At 41.9% G+C, this 22309-nt stretch overlaps 1 protein-coding gene across 4 annotated transcripts in view; it reads left to right on the forward strand.

Annotated features, from left to right (window-relative positions):
• Window positions 1–22309, forward strand: part of POU6F2 (POU class 6 homeobox 2) — a 477797-nt gene that overhangs the window by 200149 nt on the left and 255339 nt on the right. For all 4 annotated transcript variants that reach the window (XM_077864097.1, XM_077864101.1, XM_077864098.1 and 1 more), the window contains 2 exons: window positions 18530–18621; window positions 21703–21931. In XM_077864097.1, the coding sequence (XP_077720223.1) occupies window positions 18530–18621; window positions 21703–21931 (321 nt within the window). The remainder of the gene's footprint in view (window positions 1–18529; window positions 18622–21702; window positions 21932–22309) is intronic.

Here is a 22309-nt window from a genome sequence, read left to right on the forward strand (position 1 = left end):
CTGTAAGTCCAGGATGACACCTACATTCTCCCATCAAGTCTTATATATGCCAGGGGCCTCCTTTCTCCAGAGTCCCAGTCCTGTTCTGATAGATGAGGGACAATTTCATATATCTATCTAGACCATGGGAGAGGACAAACTGGTCCATGCAAATGGGCCACTAAATCATAGACTTATTTGCACAGCAATAGAACCATCATGAAGATTAGAGTGACCCCCATCCATTAATTTTTCTTTTTCTTCATTTTGGTTATCTTTCCCCCCTCAGGTGCAGAAAATTTGGATCAATGCCAATTTGTTTAATTGGATTTTTAAAGTAACACACAAAAAAAATATCAAGCAGCCCTTCTAAGCTCTTTTAGTGAGCTCAACAACGGCCAAATCAATTAAGCAAATTGCTTTAAAAAATAAGCTACCAACTCCAGATAACCTCTTCCCTACTTCAGAGATAGTACATGCTAAGGTTTATGCAGAACAGATTTTTCCAGCTGAATACCAACTTCTCAAAACTGGGGATTTACAAGGGAAATGCTGACAGGAACTTTAGCCATGGTTGCAAAAGAGTGCAGTTCTGATCCAGCAGGGCTGTTTTGACAGCAGGTAGGGGACATAGCAATACTGGCTTGGACAGTCACCAAGACTTTGGCTGTGACCTGATTTACTTGTGCCCTCAGTAGGGCACTCCTCTTAGAACTATCTGCACTCTTTAGTATCCTTAAATAAATACACATGAAACCCGAAACACTGCATGTGTAGAAGGTCTCAGATTTTCTTTTTCCCTTTGTTTGCCACCTCCCCTCCACCTACCACTTAATAAGCAGAGCAGAGAGCTGTATTTTCTTGTGAGCGGTAATATGTAACCAGAACAAACAGAGGACATAGGAAAGGTGGAGAAAAGTTAGATATATAAGCAAGAAAAAGTGAGTTATTGATTTTATTGACTGGTCTGTTAACTTCTGACATTGCAATAAAGTCTTATTTATTTGTATACAGAAGACTCAATTACATAGATACATATCATTTTAACAACTGGGTTATTTACAGGAGAATTGCTGCTTCATAAATAATATAGACCTGGGGTTTCTCGAGCTGATGTTTATCCATTGTTACCTAAGGAAGTTGCAGATGGGCCCTCACACACCTGCCTGCGGTCATTAGAACAGCATTGCAATAGGCTACAGAGAAGAAAGGATTCCAGGCAAAGGAGCAAGAATGAAATGAGGACAGGAGTCTTGGCCCAGCTAAAATATTCAGAAAATAATCTTGGGGGATAATCAGATCCCCCACAGAGCCACTGAACTGTTACTCCTTTTGCCAGCACTGGAAAGCTGTCACTGGAGATGGTTGGTTTAAAGGATCCAGGTCTTTAAACTTCCTTTTCAATCATACAAGACATTATGATTATATTCCAGGCTTTGTATTTCTTTTCTTCCAGGCTTTAGGTTTTTTAACAGGAAGGACACATCTCAAAGAAAGTTTGATAGGAATAGGATCAAGTATTCCCAAATGTCTTCTCTTGACAGGGCAACCAGTGGAAATAGGAATATCCAGGGACTGCTCCTCGTTCCCTACAGTTCCCTAGAGCCTGGTTCAGGGGACCTCCTGAAAAAATTCTTTATTTAACTATTAGTCTAATGCATAGCTTCCATGCTAGCTGTAAGCCCCAAAGGCCTGGGAATCATGCCTGGTCATCATTCAGTAAATATTTATTGAGAATGAGTGAATTAATTAAACAGTGAGAAGTGGGATGATACAGTATCCTTTTCATGTGTCCCTAGCATCTTGCAAAATACCCCCCACCTAGCAAAAACTTAATATCATGAACCATGAATAATCAAAGGGTTGTTTAGCATCACCATTTTCAGATGAGGTGGTTGCATTCACATTTGGTTGTGATCTTGGAACTCAGACACAGGTGTTGGCCAGGTTCTTGGAGTTCCCCCAAGAACAGCTCCCCCACAGAGCAAGGGTCAGAGACCAAGTACAGATAAAAGGGTACCTGCAACAAAATGCTAGCATATCTTGGCTATTGTGAATAATACTGCAATAAACATAGGACAGGATCTCTTTGAGATCCTGATTTCAATTCTTTTGGGAACGTACCCAGAATTGAGATTGTTGGATCAGATGGCAGTTCTATTTTTAATTTTGAGAAGAGGGATTTTTTTACTATTTTCTCTGAAGCTGTACCATTTTACATTCACACCAATAGCGTACAAGGGTTCCAGTTTCTCCACATCCTCCCCAACATTTTTAAATCTTTTTTTTTTCCTTTTTGGTAATAGCTAACCTAACAGGTGTCAGATGATAACTCATTGTCCACAATAGCCAAGATACGGAAACAACCTAAATGTCCAGCCGTGGATGAATGAATAATGAAAATGTGTTTACATAAAATTGAATACTATTCAACCTCAAAAAAGAAAGAAATGTTGCCATATACAACATGGGTGACCCTGAAGGACATTAGGCTAGAAGCCAGTCATAGGCAAATACTGCATGATTCCACTTCTGTGAAGTACCTAAAATAGTCAAACTCAAAAAACAGACAGTAGGGTGGTGGTTGCCAGGAGCTGCAGAGAAGAAGAGGAGAGTTGCTGTTGGATGGGTATAATGTTCTAGGTAAACAAGATGAATAAATTCGGGGGATGCCTAAGTAGCTCAGTGGTTGAGCATCTGCCTTCAGCTCAACAACGGGATATGATCCAGTGATTCTGGGGACCTGGGATCGAGTCCTGCATCAGGCTCCCCTTCAGGGAACCTACTTCTCCCTCTGCCTATGTCTCTGCCTCTGTCTCTGTGTCTGTCATGAATAAATAAATAAAATCTTTTTTAAAAAAAGATGAGGGATCCCTGGGTGGCGCAGCGGTTTGGCGCCTGCCTTTGGCCCAGGGCGCGATCCTGGAGACCCGGGATCGAATCCCACGTCGGGCTCCCGGTGCATGGAGCCTGCTTCTCCCTCTGCCTGTGTCTCTGCCTCATTCTCTCTCTCTCTCTCTCTCTCTCTCTCTGTGACTATCACAAATAAATAAAAATTTAAAAAAAATAAATAAATAAAAAATAAAAAAATAAAAAAAGATGAATAAATTCTGTAAACACAATATTGTGCCTATAGTTAACAATACTATATCGTGCACTTAAAAATTTATTAAAGAGGGCAGATCTCATGTAAAGTGTTCTTACCCTGATAAAATCAAGTAATAAAATAAAATAAAGTAGAAAATGCAAACGGCATCCAAGCTGGGTGCTAAGCAATCATCTGCCACTTGCTTACCCATGAAGGCTCTTGCCACCTCCTTGGTGGCTTGGTCTACCTGGTCCTTATATATTTATTTGGACTTTATTTTCTGAGTCCACCTGTGTGCACACACCTGTGCTTATGTACCCAATTTGGAGCCAAGTTCTGGTTTGGACTCACATTCCGACACCACCCCAACTTGTGTGTAGACTCCTAGGTAAATCTGAACCAGTTTTTGGCCAAAGCCATCCCTGTCAGATAGTGCCCTGAAAATCATGCCCTTGGCTCCAGATGTATAATATCTTTCATTCTTTTCCATGACGGGTCCCACGTGACTGCAGGTACTCCTGTCCTGAGTTCTGTCTCCCTTGCATCTGTACCATGAGCAGTGCCTGCCATCCTGCTGCCCATGGAGCCTTTGCAAAAACCACGAGGGGAGTTTGCTGTCAGGGGCTGCTCCTTCCTGCCTCTGTGTTCCTTTCCCACCTGTGGGCTCTACTCTGCCCTCGAGGCGTTGACCTTGTTTGAGCAATGTTCAGCATGTTGTCAGATCCCACAGCTGTGACCAGGTTCCCCACATTAAGGGAGTGCTGGCTGCTGCTCTGTGAAGGGCGATGAGCCCAGCAGCGGGCCCCCCAGGGCCTGCCTCTTGCAATGGTAAAGAGGAGCAAGCTCACATTCACTGAGTGCCTACTAGGCGCCAGAAAAGGTGATTATGCAACTTCCTTGGGTGGATTAGTGTACTTAATCCTCCCTTTCTGAAGGAGGTACCATTTTTATTTCAATTTTACAGATGATGAAACTGAGCCGGGCAAGATTAAACAACTTGCTTGAGGTGCCACATCTCGTCAGTGGTAGAGATGAGCAATCTGATTTCAGAGCCTGTGCTCCCCATCATCAGGCTCTCGTGGCCCCGTTACATCCCTCCCCGGGGCTCAGCAGGCAGAGGGAATGTAGAGATTTGTTTTTTGAGCATGTGAGCATGTGTGATTAGAAGGGCGAACATGAGTGGGAAAATGCAGTTGGGAGGAACTGGAGCTTTTGAGAGAGGAGGCGCTGAATTTTGGGAGACCTGTGGGAGGTGTGCTGTTGAGAAATACTGGACAGGATCTCAAAGGAGATTTTAGATGTAACAGTTTAGATTTAGAAAGAATTCTCGTTCTCTACTCTTCCTGTGCTATTTTTCCCATTCCTGAATTCATTCTTAAACATTGGCTGCATGTGTCTGATTTTACATCTCCTCAATAAAGGGTGTGCTTCGTGGCCACACACGTTTTCCTTTCCTTCTTTATCTAGATCATTTGTAACAATACTCCAATAATAACTGACCTTAACAGCTAACATTGTTGAGCATTTACTATTGTGCTAGGCTCTTTCTATTCAATATTCTGTTTTCACTTTCATAACTGTAATACAGGTGCTACTACTACCCCATTTTAAAGTTGGAGAAACTTAAAATCGGAGAGGTTGAGTGATTTACCCAAAGTCACACCGATGGCACATGTGAGGCAAAGCTAAAAACATAAGTCATTCTGATGCCACACTGAGTTGTCAGGATATTATTTTTAAAGACACCTGTTTCCTTCTTTTTATGAGTTCTACGTAGGGCATCATTCTTGCATTTTTCAGAATCTGGTTTTTCTATACACATCTGACTCTGCTCCACATTTCTGTTCTTGACAAATAAACCATCTAGAAATATAGTCCTAGGGATCCCTGGGTGGCACAGAGGTTTGGCGCCTGCCTTTGGCCCGGGGCGCGATCCTGGAGACCCAGGATCGAGTCCCACGTCGGGCTCCCGGTGCATGGAGCCTGCTTCTCCCTCTGCCTATGTCTCTGCCTCTCTCTCTCTCTGTGTGTGTGTGTGTGTGACTATCATAAATAAATTTAAAAAATTATTTAGAAATACAGTCCTAGTATCCCAAGGATCATGTTACCTCAGCATAGCCCTGTTGCTCAGAATTCAGTCTAGACTAAAAATACCACTTCCTGCTTCCTAACTCCCCCCCCCCCCCCAGAGATGAAACTGTCAGACAGGCCAATCAGAAACTTGTCAGATGTTCTGCTTTGAGCAGACACTTCTGGGAGAAAGCCCTCCTCCCCAAACATTTCTCCTGAACAAAAATTTTATAATTAGCATTAGACAGCATCATCCACATCCTGTACCTGATTTGGGATCCATCCTCAAAATGAAAGTAATATTTTTCAACTGAGGAAGAAAAAAGCAACCCCAGCATCCAAGAGCTGGTCTGGCAGTCACCTCCTGACCACAAACAATTTCACAGAATAACAACATAGAACAGGACCACTCTGACCATGATGGGTCAGGACAAAACCAAGATCACCCCATAATCATGTCTGAAGACAGACAAATACGAGAACATTGTCCAGACTACAAAATGACCAAATCCTCACCCATTCTGGCTATAGTGAGTCAATACTGTGCTCCTACCAATGACAACTTTGTCTTTCCCATCTTTTTCAAGACTTGTGAAAACACTCAATCATAAAATTGCCACCACTTCCAATCTGGAGCAAAGTCCCACTTCCCTGAACCTTCCCAAATCATCTGACATAAGCCCAAAGCCTCTGAGCCATCCTTTTAACACCTTCCTACCATGATGCCTCTCAGCTTCCATGGTGAGCATTGTCCCTCCTTCCAATGAGTCTGTAAATCAAAATTAGTTCAACTACACGGTGGTCTTTGCTGAAGCACTGACATATCTAAACACTCATCATTATATACATTCTTAGATTAGCATATAGCCAAAGAGTTGCTTACGATACAGGTTCGGGTTTAAAATACACAAAAACTTGACCAGATAAGAGTTTGAATCCCAGCTTCTCCTCATTCTTTTCTTGTTTTGTGGGTTTGGACCAATTACTCAAATTTTCAGAGCCTAAATTCTAATACCATGGGGTTGGTATGAGGACTGAAGGAGATGACATGTAGAATATCTTAGTATGTTGCCAGACTCTTGCCTGATGCCTTATGACTGTTATCTTTTGCTAGAATCTTCCTGGGATCCCTTCTTGATTTAATTTGTTGATTCTAAATAAGGAATTTTATCCAACTACCATATTCCACTCATAAATTCTAACCCACCAAATTTTGAGGATATTTAAAGATTGTATGTGAAATTTCCAGTTTATTCGATGGCATGTGCCCAGACTTATATAAAGCCAATGAGTACTAATGTATTTAATTCATTTGGAGAAACACAACTTCTCCCCCATATTTTAGTATGATATATTAAAAGGAAGATTTAGGAATAAAAATTGGGATGTGGATTATAATCAGTGGTGTGTCATGGTTTAATTGGGAGCTTTTTTCTTTCTTGGTGACACATAAAATACTCATGAGTTATACATCAGTAGTATCCTGGATTTGAAGAAATCCCGTATATATTTTCAAATGACGGCACATGTTTTCTTTCACTATTTCTCCTTTTCACAATTATAGCCAGCAGTTTCCTCTGTTTCTTATTTCAGTTCTGACCATAACTGTTCTCAAATCAAATGTAATTTCAACAAGTAGATCTTAAAAGTATTTGGACTTAGAACCTTACAGTTCTTATCTAAATCCGAGTCATGTTTGGGAGGCACATTTTTTACATTATGAGCTCTGATACAGATCCCCAAAGAAGTTAACATAACAAATAGAAATTGCCACGCATTTGATACTGTCATGTAATGGAGTGAAAATAATGATAAAGAACAGTCTGAACAAGTTCTATGAAGCTTTTGTTCTATTTGACTGTAAGTGAAACAAAATCTTCAGAACAAGAGGACAACAAAATAATGCTTTGCTAAAAGGATAAAACAATATGACCTAAGTCTATTAGTGATATAACACTCTATGAATGCACTTAAGTTAATAGCATCCTTTAGCAATAGATACTCTTTCAATTACAGTAATGCTAAGAGAAAAATAGACTAAGTGAGAGAAAAATGGTCATGGACACATAAATCGGACTAGATGTTTGGCTGCTTGGTTTTTTATAACCAACTGTCAGGAGGGAAAAACATCTAACCAACGATCTATTGATGGGACATGAATTTGCATTTTCTATTCTGGATCCACTTAATCATATTATAGTTGCAAGGTCTTGTTACCCCTTCTCTGAAGAAGGTTTGGTAGCACATAGTACCTTGTTCACCATGAGCTGTGCAACATCCGTCTCTTCCCGCAGTTTTGTCACAGAGGCTCCGTTACCATGAGGGGTTGCTAACTAGGGGTGACTCTACAATTGCACGTGATGCACTTCCTCTGGGAGTTCCTCCTTCCTGTGCTTTGCTGAGTTCTGCATGACCCCACTTCCACCAATCTTGAGTTGCACGGAAGAGTGATCGCAAATGCTACCCTTTTGGAGGATCTGTAGAAATGCGGTTTTATTTCAGCTTTAAGAGATTTAAAATTTTTATTTCCCCTCTTTTAAAGTGGTGCTCGGGCTTCTTTTGCAAAGAATGTGGTGTTCGGAGAGTAAATAACTGAAATGGATAGGCCAGACTCTTATCTTCATGGATCCTCGCAAATGGAAAAGCGAAGATGTGGGTACGGAAGGGGAAAGTGTCAGGAAAATTGCCATAAATCACAGAGCAAGAATATTGGGCTACATTTGGCATCAGTTTTGTTGTATTTTAAAAAGGATAAATATGCTTCCCTTTAAGAATGTAACACCTGCTCTTCCTGCTGTGAACTTCTCTGCTGGAAGGCCTCCCATGGGTTGCGGGGGGGTGAGGAGTTGTCGAGGGTTATTACTGTGACAGAGTAGTCCTCTTGAGTGTCTTCTGCTACGTCCCCACATGTCCCTGCCCTGACTTCTGTGAAATAGGATATAACAGTCTCCCTGAGAGTGTCTGACGAAAGTTAGGTGTTTGGGGTATATTTGTGTTTAAATGCCACCCAAGTAAAGGAAGGAAGGAAGGAAGAAAGGAAGGAAGGAAGGGAGGGAGGAAGGAAGGAAGGAAGGAAGGAAGGAAGGAAGGAAGGAAGGGATGAGGGGACAAGAGAGGAAAGAAGGAAGGAAGGAAGGAAGGAAGGAAGGAAGGAAGGAAGGAAGGAAGGAAGGAAGGAAGGAAGGAAGGAAGGGAGGGAGGGAGGAAGGGAGGAAGGGATGAGGGGTCAAGAGAGGAAGAAGAAGAAAAGAAGGAAGGGACTGTAGGGAAGGCAGGAAGGACTTAAAAACTCAAAACCAGTACTTCTCACGCTTTACTGTGGGTGTGAATTAACTGGGGATTTTGTCACAATGCAGATTGTAGTTCGGTGGACCTCAAACCTGGATGGACAGGGACCTGCAGATGTGTCTTTCTAACAAGGTCCCTGTCGATGCTGATGCTGCTGGCCCAGAGATCGTGCCTTGAGAATGGAGACCCTAAGAATGCAGCTGTTGCATAGCTAGCTTATTAAGAACATTATTTTAAGGAAGATGGGGGTGTTTGTCTCTTAGGAATTTGTCAGAGTTTGTCTGGGAAAAAAATGGGGCACAGAATAAAGCTTATGTCTGGTGGGACCCAGCCTTCACCCTCCTCCCATCATGCACCATTCATCACCCACTTTCCCAGACCTGGAACATAGAGGTCTCCAGAAGCCAAGTTCCACTAGGAAAATACCTGAAAAACATGGTTTCTATCATGGCACTGGGGATCTATTGTATTCTGCCTCCCTAAAACATTTGCATTTGATGTATAGGGTAGTGTAGCCTTGGAGTCTAATAGAACTGGGTTAAAATCCTGATGCTACTGCTCATTAATGGTGTAACCACAGGTGAGTTGTTTAATCTGTCTAAACCTTAGGTTACACATCTGTAAAATAGGAATGATCATCCTGATAATACAGGGCTTCTATGGAGATTAAGTGAGAAAATGTATATAAAATACTGAGCAAAATGTCTGGGCTCTCACTAAGAATTCAGTAAATGCTAGCTATTATAAAGTATTTGAGCAGTAGATAGTCTAGCTGACAAAGACATGGGCCTTCCATTGACCAGATGGCCTGGGAGATGGCCACCTCTCTGTCATCTACTTGTTATACAATAGTGAGTTAACCGCTATAAAGTTTAGTTTCCTGTTACATGGACATAATAATCATAAACTTACATTTAGGATTATTGTAAGGGTTGATAAATATATAAATAAAGAAATAAATGTATTTACTTAGCACATAGAACTTTATGGAAAGAAAATTGTATCAATGTCTTTAAAAATAAGGATTGAGGGAAAAGAATGATTAGTTATTTCAAGAAGAAACATTTTTAGAGCATTTGTCAGACATATTTTGTTTCTGGAGGAGGATAGGTAGTGGAATGCTGATTCCTTAAACCCTGCCATGCCAACGAGAAGCTCCCCAATACTCTGTGACAGACCAGTGTCCCCTAACACGAAATAGACACTATTCAAAGAGAAAATGAAAAAAATAGTCCAATGTAGTGAATTTTTCATTAGGCTAAATATTTTTCTATTTAAAGGATTGTCTTTAAATATAAACACACCCATGGTGTGCCTGGGTGGCTCAGTCAATTTAAGTGTCTGTCTTGCCCGCAGGTCATGATCCTGGGATCCTGGAATGGAACCCCTCTTCAGGATCCCTGCTCAGTGGGAAGCCTGATTCTCCCTCTCCCTCTGTCCTTCCTGCCCCCTGCCTGTGCTCACCTGTGCACTCTCTCTCTCTCTCTCAAATAAATAAAATCTTTTAAAAAATAAATGTAAATACACCTTTGGGGTCAGAGAGGGACATTAAAATGCCTTTGTTGTCTGATAATGACAGTTCATTGCAGTTTTTGAAGCTATTTTTGCTTGGCAAAATTAAATGCTAAGATCTTTCTATTCACACAGTTATTAACGTGCTCCTTTAATTTGACTGCTCTGTGACATCTCAGAGTCTGGGAAAGTCAGTGGTCTGTGATTATCCAACCAGCTGATCTTTGCCATCACAAATGCAGCCACTGCAGGTGGATGGAAGACCACAGTTTCTACACTGGTGGAGTGGTGGTCTCTGAGATCTTGTACCACGTGTATTTGATCAGAAGCGACTGTACCCAGAGGCCACCATCTCCAGTTGAAATAATTAATTATTCTGTTGTAACTCATGATTAAAGCATGCTCTGAACATCAGATCAGCAGCCTCCTTGCAGCTGAAGGTGCGTGTGCGCGCGTGCGCAGTGTTCAGGTCCCTGGAAGGCATCTATGGTCCTGGAGGAGAAGACGGGATGATCCACCACTGCAGTTTCCATGAAACTTTTGGTCTGAGCCAGGATCTGGGGCATAGCAATTTTTATATGACACCCTCCTTCCCTTTCAAGCTTAAGTTTCCAGGTTTCTGTGTCGGGCTGCTCAGCTAAGAGCTTTGATAAACTAGAAAAGTTTAAAAATCTCCTAATGAGACTTTTGATGGACCAGCCCCTTAGTTCCGTAGGCCGCAAGGAGAGGCTTGCAGATATTCGAAAACAAACCTGAATATCGCTAGAAGAGGCTAGAGGATGGGATATTATAAGAACTACAACGACTTCCACCCCATACCACTTGAATGCCGCAGTGCTACAGCACAGGGGTTAGGTGAGAAAAAGTGGACTAGCTTCACTGGTTTTGGCCTCATCTTCCCACTCCAAACACACATGCACACACATGCATGTACACATGCACACACACACACACACACACACACTTTTCACTAGTGTGTGTACCAAAATTTTAAAGCAGATTCTTTAACTGCTTTGATCATTTTTCAAGCATATTTAAAGTCAGTTCTTAGTCATTCTTGCATGTTGAACCAGAAGTAGCTAATGTGGGAGAACTTAAATCAATAGGCTACTTATATTGCCCTGGAGTATTTAGATCATGTCCACTTGCTGGCAAGCTTGGTGATGGTCCAATAGCCAGTCAGAAGAGAAAGGTGGTTTTTTTTTTTTTTTTTAAGAGAAAGTACTCATTTAGAAAGCTAGGTTTAAAAATGAAAGATAGGTAACATGTTCTACATGGTTTCCCTTTTGAGGGATTCATGCCCTGTCCTCCCCCTAGGGAACTGAGAAGTTATAGAAGACAAAGCAATGTTTTATCTTAATTTTCTACCCATGGCATATTTCTGTGGGCATTGGTAGGGATATCTAATAGATGCACTGATGATTGGTAAGTTCAATTTCTTGTTGGGGAAAAAGACCGTATCTAAATTCCTCTGCAGACACAAATATTATTCTCAAAAATATGTACTGAGTTGGAAAAATGGCTTCCTGGTGTAGCTTTAGGTGCAACTTTCAAAATTTGAGGACCCTTTGTTGGGAAGTCCCTTGAGAGAAAACTAGTGACCCCAAAATTTTCAACGGGAGCTGACAGTGAGCAGGGCCTGGCAGCCAGTGTAGGCACACAGGTCTCCCCGAAGTGGAGACAAGTGCTCTGAGGCCACTGTCTTGCAACTTTTAATAATTTCCTTTGAAATTGTGTCTTCTAAGTAAAGTCTGATGGGAGAACAAAAGTATATGAGTGGATGGGGGCTTAGGGGGCTTAGAGCCTTGGGCAGTCCAGCCACTGCCTCTTGACCTCCCCAGGACCTGCTCCCTGCCCCTGGCATTCCAAGAACCCTGGAGGCCGACCGTGGCCATTGCTCACTTCTTTCTGCCTTTCCTGGGGGGGAACTGGGTCAGGGGCGGAGAGGGTCATATGCTCAGTGTACAACTCAGTGGAGGCTTCTCACCTACCCCTGATCCAGGGGTTTTGCTCATCCCAGCAGGGAGGTTGCAATCTGGTGGGTCTACCCACATGCCATGGATTAGAACAGCAGCCTTGGGAAAGAGGAGATTGACTTCCCAGTCTCATGCCAGGAACCTGCATTTTTATTTTGCACTGAGCCCCACAAATTTTGTAGCAGGCCCTGGTGTAGGGTTAAGCATGGATGATGCATGAAAGGAGGAGGCTCCATAGATAGGCATGAAAGCATGGGGTATACTTGACTTTGTTGTCCATGGGCTGTACCAGAGTCCTATCTATCAGTTGAGAGCAAAGAGTTCATCCTTCAGTTGAAAACAGTGTTGACTTAAAAATTAGGTGAACCATTTTCAGGTGGTTTAAAATCTGTGTCTAAATGGTTTCAGTTCACTTTGATACATATCTCCATCATTTTAAAAATACCAACTCACTGCGACACACATAAACACCAACATTCATGCATATTTTCATAACTACACATACATGCATATATATGTATGTACATACAGTACATGCTAAAGAGCTGGCTTTCAGGAGATGCAAACTTGAGTTAGAAAGAATCTTTGCCCCAGAAGAACTTATATTTTTGTGGATATAGCAGTACTCAAGGAATAATCCATACCCCAAAGCTCTCTGTATGCCAATAGTATGTCATGGAATTTTGCTTACGTGTGTTTGTGACTCTTTTTTTTTTCATTTCTTTTCCGGGAGGAAGCATTTACAGGAGTAGAGTCCTTTACTGGCCTAGTTATCACAGGAGTTCAGCTCTGCTCTTATTAGGTGGATGTGAAAACAAATGGTTAAAAAAACTGTTGCAGGAAGACCAGAAAGAGATTTAGTAAATTCTGAGAAAGGAAAAAATGTCTTTATTCTACAGCATACATAGACAAAGTCTACATGTAGAACAGAAACAACTTTTGAATAATTCTGGTAGATGTTACAAAAACGTCTTCAGATAATTGAGTCCAAATCAGGATATCTTGTTATATTTTATCTAGATATCTCAAATCTCCCTTTGACTTTTCATACATATGTGCAGCCTGTAAATAAATATCAGCATTGAAGACCACTGAGCACCTACGTCCCTTCCTCAGAGAGAACTAGATTTCCCTCCACTAAAGGCCAGGGAAGTCACCTGCTAGGAGAATAAAGAAATTCATTTTTCACATGAATTTCATCAGACCTCTGTTCTCCAGGCTTCAATGAGTGAAGTCACTACTGCTTATCAACAGGATTTGCAAAAACACACAAACCCTTATGTGAATGAATGAACATTTAATTTTCAAGTGTAGCTTATTACTCCAGAGTCTCCAATTCCACCAAGGGTCAGGGTAGTGTTCTATACATAAATATATGTGTGGTCAGTATCCTAAAGAAATCCCAACTGGCAAAAGCAGTGGCAAACAGTGGAAGTGGCCAAAAACAATTTTTATAGACACATCCACTCCCTCCTTGGCATTTAGTAATGTTGAAGAAATTGAAAGAAAGGAAAGTATAATTTAGAGGGGCCTCTGCTCTTCTTGGCTGGTTTTGCATACCCAACATGAAATAATAATGCATTCAACTGTCCATCTTTAGATGCAAGAAATCTTTGCACCACCCCACAGGCTGGTGAAAACTGCCAGTAGTGGGTAAGAAAGTTCCAAATACCAGAAGAAGCTGAAAGATCCCTGTGACCTTCATGTGATTATGTCTGTGCCAAAGCATAGAGGACAGAAACCCAAATTCTATCTCTAAAGAGACCCATTTGTTAAAAAGGCATTGGTCACTAACAAAGGAACCTTATGCTCTGAACGTGAGAGGGATGCTCAGCACGTGGGAGAAAGTGGAGTTGGTTTATTCTGAATGAACAATCCATATTTGCGATTCTGGTTCCTTCTCAGTCTATTCTGGCCTCATATCCTCTTCCGCAAAGGGAATGGGATAAGGCTCCAGAAAGGAGTATACTCTCTCAAGATTAAATATGTTATATTTGTTTCTTAAAATGTCTTATTTAGAAAAGTCCCAAAAGGGCTGGGGGATGGGCGGGTGGGGCTGGGAGCATTTAGTACACTACTAGGTTGCATACCTTTTCTACTTGTAGAGGAACTGGGTGGTGTCAAGCTTTGATTTGCCTTAGTTAATGAAAACACATTGTATGAAGAAGAGGAAGAGGAGGAAGGGCGGGAGGGGAGGGATGGAAGAGGAAGAGAAGAAGAAGAATGAGAATGAGATGAAGAATTTGCAAGAGAAAGTGAACCTGATATAAGGAACACAGCGGTGGTTGTTCAGGAGCTCCCACCTTGAGCAGGTGGGAGGGTGGAACTTTCAAGGCTATCCCTTGAGGGAGGCACCGAAGGGTGAGAACAGGGTCTGCGGGGCCCGCCCCCTCTGTTCTGCAGAGTCTGATCCTTCTGGAGCAGAGGGGCCTGCAGGCAGCTTTGCAGGTTTCAGATGTGAGATCATCACAGGAAAGATGGTGTGGAATGAACCAGAAGTCTGACAAGCCGGCATTTCAGCAATTAAAAAGAAATTGCGTCTGAGCATAACTCCTGCTCAGTCTTTCAGGGTCTCACCTTTTATGATCTGTCCTTTCCTTATCAGGCTTACACTAGGAGGTCCCTGTATCTACGGAGAATTGACTCCTATTATATAGCTATTTAAAATTTTATATTATAATCCCTTTAAAATCCGTTTTCACACTCCTTGAGTGACCTGTGAACAAATCCTAATTACACATTTGATGCCTCTGAGATGGTTCTTCTCATCACCAAGCTAGAAGTCAACCAGCCTAAGAGGGAAGGACGCTGCAGGTGAAGACACTTGGAAGGTGAGGGGACAGTGCCAGCTGGTATCTCATCTGCCATTCACAGAATGAATCATGTGTGGTTCCCCAGCGCAAAGGAGATCCAAAGTTGTGTAGGTGCCAGCTACCCCACCGCTGCCCCTCCGTCATCCTCAATCCCCAGTGGGTTTTATAGAACATTCATGAGCCACTACCACTCCTGAGCTGTCCCATCAGTAGCCTCCTGAGCGACATGAACCTCTGTGTTCCAGAAGCTCCACGAAAGGCTCTGATTCTCAGATCTGAGTAGGAACTACTGGTCTAAGCCCTGGTGGATGAGAATTTTGAAGCTGTTTGCCAATATCATTTTGTCGTATTTCCTGATCACATTACCATGGGCTAAAAGAAGCATTATACATGCAAACCTATAGATTTGTAGGCTCTTACAGATCAGTTCCATACATTAGTCAAATGACACAGAATACGCAGTTAGGGTGGCATGGGAGGGAACATGGACCGCACTCAGAGAGAGGGATAGGAGTATGCATTGAGTGGACTTGGGGCAGGTGAGTGTCATGGGCAAATCAGATAATATTAAATATATTAAAAATACATGGAATCTTATTAAGTAATAGCAATCAACAGAATTAGCGCAATCAGGCTCCGGCCTACGAAATTTATAAATATATGTGCTCATGGAAGCCATACAACAGCAACCCTATGGAGGGAGGCCCTGTTGTCATCTCGAACTTTTAAGAGACTAACCTGATGCATAAAGGAGTTGGAAAGCAAGTCCAAGTTCACACACCTAGTTAAGTGGTGTAACTGAGACCCAGGCAGGGTTTGCAATGTAAAAGAGCCCTTGCTTTTAACCTGGAAAACAAACTGCCTTTAGTGCCTAATTTGGAATCGAGGTAGAATTTGCCAATAAGCTAATAATTTAAAGGTGTTTCCCAAGGTTTGTATGAAACCATAGTAAGTAGTCAAGTGGAGGCCAATGCCCATCTTATGGGAATTCCTCCAACCCCAAATGAAAAGCCAAACCACTATTTCCATTGAGTGAAGATTCGGTCAGTGTGAATGACCTGCCAGCGCGCAGGGACTGGGCGCGCGGAACAGACACTGTCCCGGCTCCACGGAGGCTCCGGGACGCTGCCTGAGAAGTACAGCCTATAACACTCAGTACAGGCCCCAGAGAGCTTTCTGGACAGCCCTGATTTACAGAGAGGTACCATGTTTCCTAGGATCCTGGTCAGGAGGAAGCCGCCCAGCCTGTTTATGTTTATGTTTTCACATGGCCATGGAAATAGGTGACCTCCAAGTCTCTGCCAACACACAGCTACGTGCTGCTCCAAATCTCTTGGAAACCCTTAGCCGACGTCATTTATTCATTCTGACTGCTAGCTTTCCCCCTCTGGCTCTGAGAAGGCCCCTGATTTGGGAGCTGCCTTCCGACCAGACAGATTTAGTTTATGGTCCTACAAGGTTAAGCATGATACATGTGTTTGGGGAAAATGGAGATGCGCATTAAGAAGAAACATTACTTTTTGATCCAGGCAGGAGAGCATACATAATCTCCTCTAAAGCCTGTGAAAGACTTCATTTTACACGTGAAATTGTGTGGAATTGCCCCGTACTGCACCGAACATGGTTTTTGAGAATAACCAGCCTCAAAACAAGCTGCCATGTGCTGCTGAGGGCCTCCAGCAACAAAGAATAAATTGTAAACAAATGTGATCTGTGTAAATTACAGGCAACAAACAACACGATCCTGTCAACACAGTACCTGTGTGGGACAGGGCCTAAATCTTACAATGGTATAGTGTTAAGAACGAGCTCAAAAAAGGGGGCCTGGTTCACATGAAAAAAAAATTCAAAGTGGGAGGGCCTGGCACAGCATAGTAATTTTTGAAATTGAGATGTATTTATGTTTTAATTGTATAGAAGGAGTTTTCTCATTCCCTGTGTATTGTAAGGCTCTCTTCACAGTCTGGTGTAAAAATCCGTGGCCAATGAGTAGGGGGCAACCACACCCAAATTTTAAAGTGTGTTCACAAACTAAACCAAAGCGGATTCTTAGCTATTTGTGAATATATCTAAACGACCAAAAGTATCACTTTGAGACCTGTTTTTGCTCTGTGAAAGCATACAAAGCCTTGCTGAGAATTTTAAGGCAAAATTGGACTTGGTGATACAAGAACAGAAAATACGAGATTCACCCTGCCTAGTAGCACGGTTTAAAGTGCTCTGCTACTCAAGCATAATGAGTAAATCGCATATAAAAAATTTAGAAGGAAGGTCTCGTGCACATTATGAGGAAATTGTTGGCATCTTTTGATGGGTCATCTTACCCTTGTTATTAAATGACAGCAATCATTAAAATGCCAAACATATTTTGACAGAATTCACTTTATAAAATGTCAGCAAGTCTGTGTTTTTATTAGTTTGTTCCAAATCAATTTAGAAATTTCAATAGAATGCTTGTAAGTATTCCCCAAGCAATGTCCATTCCTGACTTTCTGCACAAAAAAATATTACAAATTAATCAGATTTTCAGATTTCTGCATAATGGCTTTGCACATTTATTGCTTAATCCTATTATAAAATGCTGTTATGATTGACACATCGCAGTGGAGATAGAAGTCAATTGAATAATGTGTAGCAGTCAATTTTATTTGTAGTTTAATGTGCTGAAATATTTTTTTCCACATTTCCATTATTTATAAGTCTGTCCCTTTGGAGAATATATAGAAGAATGTGTTTTAAATGAGCCAATAATACCTTCTTTAAAATTTATAAGCGTGACAGAAGCATATCTTTTTTTTCTTGGTCGTCCATGGCATGCCAGTAAACAGGGTTTGAATTGTCTTCCACTTGCTATTCATAGGACAAACATCAGGAAAGAGGATCTCGTTAAAGATGGCTTGGAATTGGACTGCAACCACCAAGAAAACAAAAGCTACGGAGTCAAACCCCTCAAAAACTGCAGCTGGCTCTATTTATTTATTTTTTATGTTTACCTCTTCCTCTGTTTATGGTTGCCGCCTCTACGCTCCCTGCCCCAGTCTGTCCTGGAACAAAGCACGCAAGCACACACACAGAAACTACACCGTTTCAGAAGATTTGCAAGACTTGCTGTTTGGGTGGGATTTCACTTCTTGTGCTTTGGCATCCGACGGGATTCCAGCACAGGAAGTAAGCTGTGCTCCTCACATAGCACAGTGGGGCTCCCCGGTGTGAGTGGGGGATTCCCACTGTTTCAGGGAGCGCCAGGGAAACTTGCTTTGGGAGATCCATATGCTTTCCAGGATATCATGTACAGTGACATGGAAAAAGGCTGTCTTTAGGAAAACAATTCCTAATATTTGGTGTCGGCCCTGTGTATGGAGAAGAGGCTTAAGGGTATGGAGCCCTAGGAAGGGGTAATATAGATGTACTCGGTCATGTCTGAGATCATGCGTTCTCAGGCTTTGGGAAATTAGATTAGCTGTTGCCCGCCTGTGCATAAAGGATGCGACTTCCCACCCGCGCAGCGCGTTGGCATACACCGCACAAACTGATGGATCATGCAAGCCTATTAGGGCGACTGATGATGGTGTCATTTGTCCTGTCACAGCCTCCTCTGTGTCCCAGAATGACTGGCCATCCTGAATATTCGTTAACATAATTTATGCAGTTGACAAGTGATTTGAGCGCTGGAGCTATTGATAAAGCACTCCGGCGTGTCATCTGTACCTTAATGTTATGTGACATCACAGGAAAATGGGGTCATGGGCAGTTCCCTGGGCTGGATCTTATATTAAAGGGAGCACTTCTCTTTTGAATTCCAGGGGCCAGAGGAAACCCGGCTTTATCAGACCCAGGCACTCCTGACCAACACCAGGCCAGTCAGACCCACCCCCCTTTCCCGGTTGGGCCTCAGGTCAGTATCTCTCAACTGCTTTCCATTCGGCTGCATTTAAGCTGCTTTAACCATATAAATAACCAAATAAATAATAATGAGCTAAATCCAATCAACTCCAACAGAGCAAATATGGTGATAAATTTTTGCAGGGGAAACTGTATGACTGCATTATTTATTAAATATCATCAAGGAAAAAAATGTTTGCAGAACTTCTCTTTTTTTAAAGGAAATGTTGGTTTTAATCATTTGGAAACTTTTTTTTTTTTTTTACCCACTACCATTGTGCCGGTGGTTACCATGCAGTTTTCGAGAAAGTAAAACTTTAATGACTGGAGTGTGAAGAAAATTAAGTTATTTCAACCTTACTATAGCCATTTTTGAAATACAAGACGTGATTTAATATAAAAAAGTTAATGCAATTTTAATGCAAGTTCAGCTTATTGGGTTTGACAATACTGTACATCACATGCAGCTCTTGCATTAATAAAGAAATACATTCATTATTTTTTAAAGTCCAATATATGTTTTTTGCAGCCCGGTGTGGTTATATGGAGATGTAGAACACAATTACAAGAGTTGGGCTCTTTGCTGTTGTTTTACCTCTGGTATTTAGTGGGAAGCTTTTGGAGCACACTTGCTTTTTTGGGGAAAAGAAGTGGATACGTGAACCTGTCTCTCACTTTTGCTTCATTGCTTTTCCTGCAAATGAATCACTTTCAGCACTTTTAGGGCTCACCAATTCAAGACTCAAGTTTAGAGCTTGAGTTGGCCTTCACTTTTGTTCCAGTGTCCCTGTGGTCTCAAGTCCTAATGTCTGTCCCAGGGCATGGATGCTGTGGTCCTCAAGGACAGAAAGTGTGGGGAGGGGTCTGCTCATCCCTGGAAGCCCAGAGAGGGTTCTACTGGAAATCTCAGAAGTTGGCATCTTCCGGCTATGCCTTCTCTAATTTCATGCTTGTGACATTGTGTGTGTCTGTATGTGTGTGCATGTGCATGTGGATGTGTGGGAACACACCAGGGGTGACAAACGCATGCCTCCACGTCAGATAAGTGCGTGACAGACCCAGACAGTGAGACGTCGTAGGCACTCTGACAAACTAGAGAGTGCATGCCCTGCTCTAACCCTGAGAATTCAATTTTAAAAAATACTACATGCCCAAACCCCCAGATCTGTGACCTGTGTGGTCTGAGAATCAGCCATCTGCCTCCGCTCTTATCACGATATCACTACAGTGATAGAACATCAGCGAGTTGAGGACCACTTTACACTTTTGTACTTACTCCTAAAAAATATAGTTTTTTGTGCTTTAATGTAACTTGATTATTTTTTCTAAAAGAGCGGCAATTACGTTGTGTGAATTTAATAGAGTCTAACAATACATTAAGAGCTAAACCTGTGTAGTCTGAGTGGTCTAAAACCAGGCTGCATGGGTGTCCCAGGACTTAATCAGAGGCTTCCCCAGAAGGAACTGTGAGCAACAGCCAAAGAGTGAGTTCAGCCCTCCTCCCCTCATCTTCAAATAGAGCAGGCCCAATTCTCTGAATCTGTTCCGTGTATTAAGAGGGCATAGGGAGAAAGGGGTGAACCATGGGCTCTGGAACAGCCTGCCTTAACATGAACCCCCCACACCCACCAGATACAGGACTTTGGGAAGTTACTAATCTCTCTGTATCTCATTGGTAGGCCAACTGCATTAATACATACACAGCAATATAAGAATAGTGCCTGGCTAGAATTTACTGGGCTTTGTATTGTGCCTATATTTAATTACCTTTTATTTTCTAGAATCATGCTTCCTTAGAACAAAAAAGTTGAAACCGTTCAATAAGAGTTTTGTATTGAAAAGAAGAAAGAATGGACATGGCATTATGTCTCTCATGGTTCCCAAAAGGGTGCTATGCAAGTTCTGGATTGAGAACTGTAAGACCAATGACCCTTCCAGTCATTTGGTTTGGCCTGGCCAGGGCCGGAATCCCTCCTATGTCACCCTGGTGAAGAGCCTACATCCATGCTCATATATATCTAGTGCCCAAAGCGCACACCACCAATGAGGCTGCCTTTCTATCTCAAACAATGGCTATTGGATAAACATTGGACACAGACCTGTGTTTCTAACGTTGCATGAACTGAGCAAAGAACAGTAAAATAGCAAGAGACAGCATTAAAAGGCTTTCTGACTTATCCACCTCAAGTATTTTTGGTTTTCTCTAGTTTTTTTCAGAACTCTTAATATACATACACAATTTTAGCATTTTAATGATTTTGTTATCATTGCTTAATGATTATCCAGTCTATTTCATGTATTCTCATATTATAAACATTTCCTATTTTTCTAAAGAAGTGTCAAAATAATGATCCACTTTAAGGACTGCATAATATCTTGTTGGGTTTAATACTATAACAAAATATTTTTCAACATTTATATATTTTTACATGTAATGCATATTTTCATGCATTTATCTTTTGTCTTTTTGAATGATATCTTCAGGCTATATCCCAGGAGTATATTCTGAGTCAAAAGAGGTTGAATATTTCTGCAGCTCTTGATATAGATTTCCAAATTGCCTTCCAAAAGACTTCATGATTGTGTATACATCCTAAATCCACATAATGATGTCACTAGAGACCTACCAGCATGCTGTAAACCTTTTACTTTATTTTTGCTAAGTTAATAAATAAAAACATTATTTTACTGCTACTTGGATCACCACCACCCCCCCACCCCCCAATCCTCTGATGCCAATGAGTTCTTTCTGGAACAGCACAGAACAAATTAGCAAAGAATTTCAAATATGTAAAGGTTAAGATCAAACGGAAATTCATTGGAAGAATAACATAAGTGTAAGGGTATTACTTTTAAAGGTATTTGAGCTCCTCAAAAGAAATCCAAAGCAAATGAAATTTTCCAAAGATGTAAATGAAATGGGATTTCCATTTTTTCCCTACTGGTTCATTCTGGAATAGAGCATGTTTATTTGCTACTTGTTCAGGAAACTTCTGACCCTGCTAGAAGACCTAGGGCCCTAGAAGAAAATGCTCTGAAAGGCCATGTCTTGGTTCCACTGGAAAGTGAGCTGGGATTATCTGTTTCCTTGTAGCCACTTCTGACAGCACAACAGTTGGCCTCCGCTGTCGCTGGAGTGATGCCGGGGGGCACACCGGCCCTCAACCAGCCCATCCTGATCCCCTTCAACATGGCTGGACAGCTAGGAGGACAACAAGGACTGGTCCTCACACTGCCTACCGCGAATCTCACCAACATCCAAGGGCTGGTAGCAGCAGCTGCAGCTGGAGGCATTATGACTCTACCATTGCAAAATCTACAAGGTAACCAATCCATTGTCTCCATGGGCCACAAAGGGCTCTATCCCCTGGCCAGTGTTCTCTGAAGTGCTCAGATGCCCCCATTGGTGAATGTGGTATTGAGCAGCTCCCACTATCAGAGAGATGGAAGGCTCGTGTAGGTAGCAAAGTTTCAAGTTGTCTGTGAATCCCAGGCTCACTCAAGCCATGGACTTTATCAGTTCTTGTTTCCTAGCATTGATTTGAGACCATTCAGGTCTTCTGGAGGCACTCGTGAGCAATCATTGCTTAGTTTTTTTCATCAAAAACCTGGATGTAAAATTATTGTGTTTTATTTAAGGACATGAGTTATGATCCCATGAGTTTTTCAGTTTAGCCATCTGCAAAGAAAGGTTATACATG

The sequence above is a fragment of the Canis aureus genome, chromosome 21 (assembly GCF_053574225.1).
Source record: "Canis aureus isolate CA01 chromosome 21, VMU_Caureus_v.1.0, whole genome shotgun sequence".
In the NCBI taxonomy this organism is placed as follows: Eukaryota; Metazoa; Chordata; class Mammalia; order Carnivora; family Canidae; genus Canis; species Canis aureus.